The 11,534-nt window shown below is 43.6% G+C and overlaps 1 protein-coding gene across 2 annotated transcripts in view; it reads right to left on the minus strand.

Annotated features, from left to right (window-relative positions):
* The window catches only part of GORAB (golgin, RAB6 interacting), a 79,320-nt gene extending 73,620 nt beyond the window's left edge, over positions 1–5,700 (minus strand). The window contains exon 1 of one of the 2 annotated variants that reach the window (XM_069231082.1): positions 5,586–5,687. Coding sequence is in view for 1 of the 2 variants with exons in the window: in XM_069231081.1 (XP_069087182.1) it covers positions 5,620–5,656 (37 nt within the window). In the remaining variant the exon portion in view is untranslated. Of the gene's footprint in view, positions 1–5,585 lie in introns of both variants that reach the window. The other variant, XM_069231081.1, reaches the window with a different exon arrangement.
* Positions 5,701–11,534: the final 5,834 nt, after the last annotated feature.

The raw sequence follows: 11,534 nt of genomic DNA on the forward strand, positions 1-11,534 counted from the left end.
AGAAGGTCAGCATGCTGAAAGCACACATTTAAAAATGGTCACAGCAATGAAATGAAAACATGTACAAATGATTCTCTTCTGCAATATATATATATATATATATATATATATATATATATATATATACACACACACACACACACATTTATCTATACATCACAACGCAAAGAAGATAACAAGAATTAAAAAGCATGCATCACCATGAGGCACGGGCACATCTGCATCATCTCCCTCCTATCAGCATCAGATCACCAGATCCCAGAATCGATAGAAAAGAGAGAGAGATCGCTTATACTTGTGGGAAGGATGACACACCCCAGTGTCCTGGGCATGTCTGAGATCTGAATCACTCTCCATCCATCTGGTCTCTGCCTCTTATACTTTAAACAAACAAAAATTCTAGACACTCCCTCTCACTGCAGAAGTTTATTATTCAAAAAATGCTGATTACTTTAGGCCAGCTTTGAAAAGAACACATTGGGACTTGGCCACAATTCCAAGGTGCCCTGGATGAAAACAAAACCGTCCCCTGCCGCCCTAGTACATTCTTATTAGCCTAAGCCCTTGGTGGGAAAGAACACGAAAAACAAAAACATGAGCACATTGTACAACGTGGAAAATTACTTACAGCTTTTAACATGGCGGTGGCTAATGCTCAAATAAAGTCATTAGGCAAAATGAAGCTGGTGGTCACTAATGTGACTGTGTGCTGCTAGGCTAAGGCCAACGTGAAGTCAGTGGTCAAAACACAAATATCATTACAGGTGGGCAGCAATGGTAGGTCCCCCCAAGGATTTTTGTAAAGTTTGAAAAATGGTGTCAGTACAAGACCACACGAGATTCTACCAAAGCTGTCACTTTCTGTGATCACTGTGAGTGAGCAACTCGGAGCTTTGTGGCCTGTGCTAGCTGAACCCTGCAATTTAGTGATCTAGTGGCAGTAAGGAGGGGAGGTGTTGCTTTCAGTTGCTATGTGCACTGTCTAGGGAAGACTGCAAGGTATGGTTTGCCAGGTGTCTAACTGGACTGGGTAGTTGAGTCCACAACACACTGTTCCAGGAGGGTGACAGCGATACTTGCTATAATTTATGAAACATTCTCACATTACAGGAGCCATCATTGCCCTATTGTATCAGGCACGGATTACAACGTACAGACATTTTCTAAACTGTAGAAGTAGAGCTACCTACACACCTAGCAACCTGGGTTGAATCCAAGAATAGGCTCAACAAGTGAATCCGGCCTCATGTCCCTGTGCTGAAAAAAAGTAGTCTGAGTGTGTTCTGATGTGCTCTTATGTCCCAAGAAAAGGTTGACTTTGAGCTATATAAAACTGCCAAAATAGTGTTTTTTCTTACCATCGTCCACGCTCCATGCTAACATTTTTGTGAACTGCTGGTTGTCAGGATATATAGGGCTTGTAGGTTCACCAAGAACCCTAGGTATCCAAAGCCAATAACTGAGTTGCACATTGCAATGCTTTTTCATTGTATACTGGGTATACAGTAAATCATTTGGTAAAATGTAAAGAGTGAAAAATAGGTATCAAGGAAATCTGTGTGTTTATGAAATGGGCACACAATATAGAGTTTAGAAGCAGTGGTTATTTGCACATCTCTGAATTTGGGGGTACCCATATTAGCACGCGAGTTAGAGGGTATTTCTCAAAATGACTTCTTTCTTACACACTATCTTACATTTGTTAGGCGCAAATGGAGAGAAAGACAACAGGTAAAAACACTTGTTTTACTATTCTGTGCATCGCTAAGTCTCCCAATAAAAATGGTACCTCACTTGTGTGGGTAGGCCTAGTGCCCACAACAAGAAGTGGCCCAAGATGCAACGTGGGCACAGCACATTCTTCCACTAAAAACAGACCCTTTTTTGCAATATGCTTAACTGTGAATATTGGGTCCTAGCTCAGCCAGCACGTAGGGAAAGCTAGCAAAACTGTACATTTTTTTTTTAACTAGACACCCAGGGGAATCCAGGATGGGGTGTCCTGTGTGGCTCTCACCAGGTTCTGTTACCCTGAATCCCTTGCAAGTCCTGGAATCTGGGAGGAGACACAAATTTCCAGCATCCCCTCGGTTTCCCGATAAAAGATGATACCTCACTTATGTAGGTGGGCCAAGTGCCTGTGACAGGGAAGGACAAAACATGTAGAAACTGAGGGGGAACCAGAGTGGGTCCAAAACAGCAGGTTTATTTTCACACGTTTTTAGGCCGACTCTGCTTTGGGCACCTACACAAGTGGGTAAGGGTTTTTATGAGTACAGATGGGGCATTGCTGAATGGTAGGATTTGTCTGGATTCCTGCAGATTCCGGAAGTTTCCATCTGTTGCCGCTAATACTGCACAGTAAACATCACTCACTCCAGTCCTACTTCAGTTTGTCCCTCTCCTGGGACCCTACATAGTTTTCCTCCAGTCAGGCCACCACCCCGTCACCACTATGTGATCTTGTATTGGCACCAAAACCACTTCAATTTTCAATGTATATGTACCCTCCTGTAAGCAATCCCTTCTTCTACCATCTATGTCACTCAACTCCACCTTCCCCTGCCCCGCACCCCTCCTGCCATTAATCCCTTTTCAACGACACCCACCATGCATCCTATGTTGTTTCTTGTCACATCTACACCGCGCATTTCCCATCTGTCATGTGTCCTTTCACCCCGGTCAATGATCTGCTATAACATGTTGTTTGAACCTATTACCTCCTGCCAACTGGGGCTCGCCCAGACTGTCCTGTATACTTATTTATGCCATGAATTGACAGTCCTCTCCTGTTTAATGACATCTTCTCCCACCAAGCAACATTAACTCATTCTTTCTCTCAACTATAATTTACTTCTACTGCCCCAGCTGCATTCTAGTAACACTTCTGCCACATGTATCCAGTGTCACTCATTCCCTGTCCACTTCTATCAAATGGACATGTTGTCCCACCAGTCCTTAAATGCAACACCCTCCAATCTCACTCCCTTCCAAGCACCATAAAACCATCCCTACCTGTCTTTGTCTGTCATAATCCCCTCTCATTGTCTGTTCTATCGCATTGTCACACTCATTAGGCTGTCTTGACATTGCGCTCCCTTCTGTCAGCCTGCCTTTTTCCTGATATCAGAAAAATGACTTTGAGGTAAATACTGATATAGATTTTGTAGTAATTTGCAGATCACAAATTCAAATATTTTTAACGTAAACTGTCTTCAATCCTTCTGAGATGGGTGAATGAACTATGATGAAAGAGTAACAGTAACAACTGTCATTTCCAACTTTTAAAACATGAAAAGTATTCTATTAAAAACAATTATAACCTGCTTCCCTATCACCACCCCAAGTCTTCAGTCACTTTCGCCCAACTGACTGTCCCCATCACCAGCCACAGTAATCAAATGTTACTCATTTATGCCACTTGCATCACATGATGTTAACGGGTCTGATTTACAAAATAATTTAACAGTTGCAAGCCCTCAGATTCAGTATGTTTGTGTGTTTGTAACATCTAAAACATGTTTTTCAATTTACTAAAAATCAAGTAACGATCCAAAAAGGTTTTTACAAATCATGAAGTGGGTTAAGTAAACATTAAGGAATTGCTATTTGGATGGAACATTTCAAGAGCATCCCTTCCAAATACAGAATCTTTAATAAACGTATTAATGTTTTGTGAACACAATCAAGCTCCAAAACAATAATATTTTACCACTTAATCCAAATTGAGGGCAAGTCACTCACATAAAGGAAGGGGTCTCCGAGGGACTCAACCTTCTTACAGTGCTGACAAAAACGTTTTTTAGGATAGGCAGTGGCTCAAATGGTACCACTGCCTACTCCTAAAAATATTTAATGTTTCATTTTTTTAATGTATCCCATTATACTTTTAGGAAAACAGTGTGAATACAAAAATTTTAAAAAAGGGATTGCTACATTTAAAAGTAACCACAGGCATTGTGGTCTGCTGGCTCTAGGAGGCCACCATGTCTGTGACTCTAATCATAGAGGGTTGCAATTGCAACCTGCCTTAGGCATATTAATGAGATAGGTCAAATTGCAACTCACTATGATTCGGAATTTAGTGAACTGATCTATTAGTACATACGATGGTTCTCAAAAAGTTGACACCCAATTTCCGACCACTTTTTGCAAATGGGAAATGTGTATGTCAGACCCCTGGATCAGGGGCAACACTATTTTTTTTTTTATCTCAATCCCATTTTAAGTGATTTCCTGTGGTGTTATTCAAATTATGTCTACAGAATGTTATGTAATGGCTTTGAAACTGGACAATTCCTCAGATGACTTTGGAAAATCAAAGAGCCACATATCCAGACGTTCTGCGGTTGAACTTTGAAGTAAGAAACCACCATACAGCCCACCCCCACCTCCTCCTCTTAACGGTGGGTTTGTTTTCATTCATGGCAGTTCCTTTAGAACCTTGACATGAGATTTCACAAAAGAAGCAGTGGTCTAGTGGTTAGAGATGCCAACCCTGTCATATAGGGAACTAACAGTGGTGTAGCCAGTGTGTTAGGATCCAAGCGGAAAGAAGAAATTAATCCCATGGCTGCTGTTTGAGTTGTAAAATACAGAATAATCAGGATTTAGTGGAACGCTCAGGCCTATGTGCCCCAGTGCAACTGCACTTGCTGCACTAATGGAGGATACACCCCCTGGGAACCACCAGATTCTAATCTCAGCCTTGGTTCAACAATCTATGAATCAGTCCAAATGTCCCTGTGCTGACAGAAAAAAGTATAACGTAGACTGTGTGTTTTGAAGTGATCCCGTGTCCTTGGGAACGGTTTATTTTTCTCTATATAAAACTGCCAAAAAAGTGGTTTATGACTGTCATACGAGGTCTAATCATTGGCAAAAATTAGCGGCAAGGCATGAATTTAAATGGGAAAAAAGACATCATACCTATATTGCTCAGTGTGCAAATAAGAAACTGGGACTGATCCTGGCTTCACCAAATTGTGTGATTCCAGGCAAATACTTATTTCTATTTTTTGAGACATCTTTCTGTGTATTACTAAATATAAGAGAGAGAGAACCTTCAAATAGTGGAGTTCAGGATGTGTTCTGTACAAAAAATCTGTAATGTTTGATTTAACTAAGTATAATGTTGCTCTAAACAGAATAAGAATGTAGGCCACAGACAGTGTACATATGCCAATGGACTTGCCTGTTAGTACTCAAACAACACTGCTGCGTTATCAGAGAGGTGGCAAGACTGTTCTCAGTACGTCACTTGTAATAAATACTTATCAATGCAGTGATATCAACCGATATTCCAATGAGAAACATTTTCACGTTAACGGTTTTAAAGACATGGTATCATTTTCCCAAATAAAACCGTTCCTAAACAATTAAATACTAACATCGGTTTTGAGACAAATTGACCACAGTACATTCCTAGACTCCACTTAAAAGGCGGGTTCCCGACTTTCAAACAAAGTGCAGCACTTGCAGAGAACCTGAAGGAGCGACGAGAGGCCGGAATTCAACCACCCCTCACTTTCCATTTCCCCCCACCACTCCAAAAAATACCGAACGAAGAAAATAATGTTTCGTGCCTCTAGTGAGTTCAGCACCGATTCCACGTATTACCTGGAGCAGCAACAACTCTTCCGCCTTCCCCTCGCATTGGACACACTACAATTGTACTTCCGCTTCCGTTCCGATGCAAAAGAAATACATTCGGATAGAAGAAACAGAAAAAGGACTACAACAAATCCATAGTGTATTCATCAACGTGGCGGCTAATCAAGCATTGGCGATGACAACTCTTTCAGCTGGACACACCAAAGGATTTTTTTCCCTAATGGAGGAAACTATTGTAGAAGCAGGAAGGGCGCTGCACATAAAACATTTAAGTGCTGTTTTTTAAAGCATAAACTTGCCCCAAAGTCCTCTGAGCGCTCTTCGTGACAATGAGATATGTTTACACACGAGAGCCAGATGTTTCCCTTTTTTTTAGGTACATGGAAGTTAAGAATCACGGGGTATTGAGCAGAGGTCAGGATTCGGGTATTGAGCCTCAAATTTGTTTCAAAGCTTCACTTCGAATTATGTTCCTTTATGATAGCCACTCATATTATTATGAACTTGTATATTTTTTTTACTGTAACACCACTTACATGAGTTATATTATAAGAGCCACATGAATTATACAATAATGGAAAAACAAACTTTGGCAAGGTTGACTACATTACGTTTCAACATAAGACAAATTAATGCGCACATTACTTGACATTATTATTTTGACAGTTTGTTATTTGAACATACTTTGCTAGAGAGAAGGAAACATTTAAAAAATACAAATGTTTCTTAAGGGTAAAATCCATAATCTTCTTATTTAGCAGGCCCTATCCAAAATGTTATTAACCAAAATATAATGCTTTTGTCTTGCATTGAAGTACAGAAGAATCACTGAGTTAAGGCAGGGGCTACAACTGTGGTGGTTGGAGTTCTTTGTTTTGCTGTCCTGTGGAGCGTCGCTCTGTAAAATGGGCAAGAAGACAAAGGCATCTTATGTGTAAACTATTATTTTATATTATATTTATTCTTTTATATTCTAATATTTTACATTACTATTATATAATACATAATATATATATATATATATATATATATATATATATATATATATATATATATATATATATATATATATTTACATGTGCTAGGCAGTAGGGGGAATTAAAACATAATATAACGCTTAACATATAAAGAGATCATTTAAAAAATAGCTTTACGAATGCAAAATAAAGTCACTTCTGTTGCAACAACCTACAAAGTAAATGTACTCCAGATGTACTTACCTCGATGTAATGATTCCCGATGTAGTGCATTGCGAGCTAACCAGTGAGCTAGGCGGCTGTACTCACCGTCGTCGTCGGCGTTGGTGTTCCAGGTGGAACATGGAGCATCAGGAAGACTTGCAGTTCCGGTTCCATGGCGGCGTTGTTCTTCCCTGTGTCTCCGATGGTGAGTCTTTGCTTTTCTGTGATGTGTTTCCGCCAGGCTTTTGATGGCGTTGGTACGGCCCCGGAAATAATGGCCGATTGCATGGTCAAAATATGGTGGTCTGTACTTTGTCTTCCGCCTGGCTGTTGTTGACTACCGCCGTTTTCAGTGGTGTTAACGTCCTGGCGGTTGGTGTGGTACATTGGCTGTCTATGGTAGTTTTCTCCGCCATGGTCATAATTTGACGGTAATTACCGCCAGCCTGTTGGCGGTATTACAGACACTTTATCACTCACCATCAGGGTCATAAGGAGGGTCTCAGTGTTACAAAAATAAAGGTACTTTATTTTGGTGACACAAATATCAACAACACCATAGAGGCTATACTCCCTTAGGAGGTCAGTAATACACCAATTATATACACTAGTATGCAGAAAGAGGCATAACAACAGTTAGAAAACAGTGCAATTAGTGAAAATCACAATAGAGAGAAATAGCCCTGGGGGAGCTCCACCCATACACTAAAAAAATGGAATGCGAGAGTCGTTCCCCCACCTAGGTAAGTGGAGTGTGTAGAGAGGAGCTGGGAGTACTAGGAAAGCCCATAGGTAAGTACCACAACTCACCCCAGCAATCAGGAAAGTAGAAGGAAATCACTGTAAATTCCCCACCTGGAAGAAAAGAAGAAGAATGCAAAGCACAGAAGAGACTGCAATACACCAACAGTGGATTCCTGGACAAGAGGACCTGTGGAAGAAGGAGACCAAGTCCAACAAGCACAGCAAAGTCCAGGAAGGGCAGGAGCCCCTACCCACCAGACTGAAGGTGCAAGAGATGAGTCCACGGTGAGAAAGGAGAGTCAGCACTGCACCCAGGAAGATGAAGTTGAGTTCCTAGAGGATGTCCCACGCTGGAAGGAGGATTGCAGTTGGGTTTGCGTTTTCAGAATCCGCCAACAAGCCTTGGCACATGCAAAACTCACGTTTAGCGGAAGGTGGAGCTCCCAGGACCAGGAAGGGCCAGGTGGACTCTACCTAGGAGGGGGATTCAGAGGGGGCCCTCAGCAACACAGAGAACCCACAGAAGCACAGGCAGGACCCACAGGAGTCTTTCAGGACAGGAACATGAAAGTTCAAGAAGGAGCCCACGCAGCACTACTAAAAGGGATCCCACACCGCCGGAGAACCACTCAGGGAGCTGTGTGTCACAGGATGGAGTGCTGGAGGCTGAAGCTTCAAGATGCCTGAAGATCCCTTGGAAAAGATGCCAACAAGGGAAATTCCTTCTTCTTTCTGGTGTAGGCTGAAGAAGAGCTGTCCTCAGAGGATGCACAACTGGGGAAATGTTGCAGTTGCTGGAAGGAGCAGTGGATACAATGTTGCAGGAGGCGTCTTGCTACTTAGTTGCAGCTTGTCGGGTCCTGGAGCATCCAGATGCAGTTTCTTTGGTCAGAAGTCCAAGTGGAGGTTGCAGAGGAATCCTGCTGGAGAATTGTAAGCTGAATCTGAGGAACCACCCAAGAGAGGAACCCTAAATAGACCTTAAAGGGGGATTGGTCACCTAGCTGGGTGACCACCTATCAGGAGGGGGCTCTGACATCACCTGCTGGCATTGGCCACTCAGATGCTCCCAGAGTTCCCTGCCAACCTTGAATCCAGGATGGCCAAACCCAGGAACACTCTGTAGGAGCTCTGAGCACCACCCCTGGGGTAGTGATGGACAGGGGAGCGGTCACTCCCCTTTCCTTTGTGCAGTTTCACACCAGAACAGGGACTGGGGATCCCTGGCCTGGTGTAGACTGGTTTATGCAAGGAGGGCACCAAACGTGCCCTTCAAAGCATTACGAGTGTCTTGGGGAGGCTATCCCTCCCAAGCCTGTAACACCTATTTCCAAAGGGAGAGGGTGTAACCCCCCCTCCCAAAGGAAATCCTTTGTTCTGCCTTCTTGGGCTTCTTGGGCTTGAGCTGCTCAAGCAATATGAGGTTAGAAACCTGCCTGGGAGGTGGCAGCAGCTTGGGCTGCCCGGAAACTCTCAGAAGGCTGTAATTCCAATACTGGGTGCCCTCACACACAGGTACTTTGCACCCTGCCCTCTGGGCTAGCATTCCTGCCATAGGGGTAACTTATAAGTGACCTGGTGCAGTGAAAAGTAGCAGTGAATTGGTGCTTGCACCTTTTCACGCAGGCTGCAATGGCAATCCTGCAGAACCCTTTGCTTGGGCTTCCTATGGGTGGCCAAATATATGCTGGAGCCCATAGGGATCCCCTGGAACCCCAATGCCCTGGATACCTAGGTGCCATATACTAGGGACTTATAATGGGGAACCAGTGTGCCAATGATGGGATGAAATACAGAGTTTTGGGCGAGAGAGCATAATCACTGGGGCCCTGGTTAGCAAGATACCAGTGAACACAGTCAAACACACTGACATCAGGCAGAAAAAGGAGCTAAACATGCCAAGAAAGAGGGTACTTTCATACACAGTGGTGGGTGCCTTGCCATCTGCACCTCCTGGATTCTTTGCTGGATGCCCCACTTGCGAGGGGTGAGGGATCAGCTGATGCAGAGGTAGGGGTGTCTGTGGCTGTTTGTGCCTCTGTCAGGGCCTCGCTTCCTGTGTCTGTCACAGATGTATTTTGGCATGATGTACTTCCCACACAAGAAGGAGCAGATGTTGGGAGATGGTGGAAACTGTGCTAGGTACGCAGGTTGGGGGGCATCATTAACTGGGATGTTGAAGCAACACGGCTGGGAGGTGACGCTGTGGCCACAGTGAGAATCACTGTTGCCATCTGACATCTGACCAGGTTGCCTAGGTGGGCCAGGACCTTCCTCCACGTCCACAAAACCAGTAGTGATGTCATCACTGAGGGCTTCATCCAAGGGGTAGTGGTAATCTGTTCTGTGGCCTTCGTGTGCCCAGTGGCAGCTCGACCTGTTGATGAAGAACATACATTGTTACTTGTTGAATTGTGACATCTACCTCCAAAGGTTTTGTGTTACAGTAAGCAGAGACACTGACATAGTTAAGTTGTAGGTAATCCTATTGTGCCAAGTTAGCATGGTATTGGGTTATTTGACATGACATGTTTGAAGCATGCCTAACCTATTTGACTCAAGTAGCTGATGAGATGTGCGGATCAGTTGCACTTTGAAAGATGGGCTGAAAATGACATCTTGCCACCAGTGAAGCTAACACAGTGGAGAGGCAACATATGGCTTTGAACATTTGAACGCCTAGTTGAGTGGGGTGCAGACAAACACAGGACTGTGATGTATATGTGACTGGAGTCATCTTGTGCACAGTGCTTTGTCAATGTGTCTGCTGTCAATACCAATCTGGTGATGGAGCTCGTACACACTGTGTAAGGTGTTATTCCTGTCCTCAGTAGTTTCATCTTGGGTTGGAAGGTCAAGATGGAGGAAGGTTGACAGACTCATCTCTGAGTATCTTGGTCACTCCCAGGTGAGTAAACTTCAATTGAAAGTTATCAATCAAGAGTATTCAGAAAAGTGCACACTGGGCTGGTGTGTGAAGTTACAGACACAAGGCCTCCTGGGAGTTGTAGTCAGATCACTCTCTCTACTACACACACTATAGAAATGGTATCCTCCCAGGTGAGTACACTTCAATAGAGAGTTAAGACACAGGGGTAAATGGGCAAGTGAACATTGGGCTGGTGGTTAGAGTTACTGAAACAGGGCGTTAGCAGTTAGGTCACTCTCTCTATTTCCCAACACTTGACAAATGGTATCCTCCCAGGTGAGTAACCTTTACCTGAGAGTTTACTAACAGATGTACTGGGGTAAGTGAGCACTGGGCTGGTGGTTGCAGTTACTGACACAAGGCCTCCTGGGCGTTGCTGTCAGGTTGCTCTCTCTACTACACACACTATACAAATGATATCCTACCAGGTGAGTACACTTCAATAAAGAGTTAAGACACAGGGGTAATTGGGCACATGAACACTGGGCTAGTATTGGAGTTACTGGAACAGGGTCTCCTGGCCTTGGATGTCAGGTCACCACCTCTACTGCATAACACTTGGTAGATGGTATCCTCCCAGGTGAGTACACTTTAATTGAGAGTTACGACACAGTGGTAATTGGCCAAGTGAACTCTGGGCTGGTGGTTGGAGTTACTGAAACAGGGCCTCCTACCCTTAGTAGTCACATCACTCTCTCTACTATACCCATTATACAAATGGTATCCTCCCGGTGAGTACACTTCAATTGAGAGTTGAAACACAGGGGTAATTGGAAAAATGAACACTGGGCTGGTGGTTGGAGTTACTAAAACAGGGCCTCCTGGCCTTAGCAGTTAGATCATTACCTCTACTTCATTAAACGTGACATATGACATCCCCCCAGGTGAGTACATTTCAATTCAGAGTTAACAAACAAGTGTATTTTGACAAGTGACCACTGGGCTAGTGTTTGGAGTCACTGAAACCAGGTCTCATGGGAGTTGCAGTCAGGTCACTCTCTCTACTACACACACTACACAAATGATATCCTCCCAGGTGAGTACACTTCAATTGAGAGTTAAGACAC

The sequence above is a fragment of the Pleurodeles waltl genome, chromosome 4_2 (genome assembly GCF_031143425.1).
Source record: "Pleurodeles waltl isolate 20211129_DDA chromosome 4_2, aPleWal1.hap1.20221129, whole genome shotgun sequence".
In the NCBI taxonomy this organism is placed as follows: domain Eukaryota; kingdom Metazoa; phylum Chordata; class Amphibia; order Caudata; family Salamandridae; genus Pleurodeles; species Pleurodeles waltl.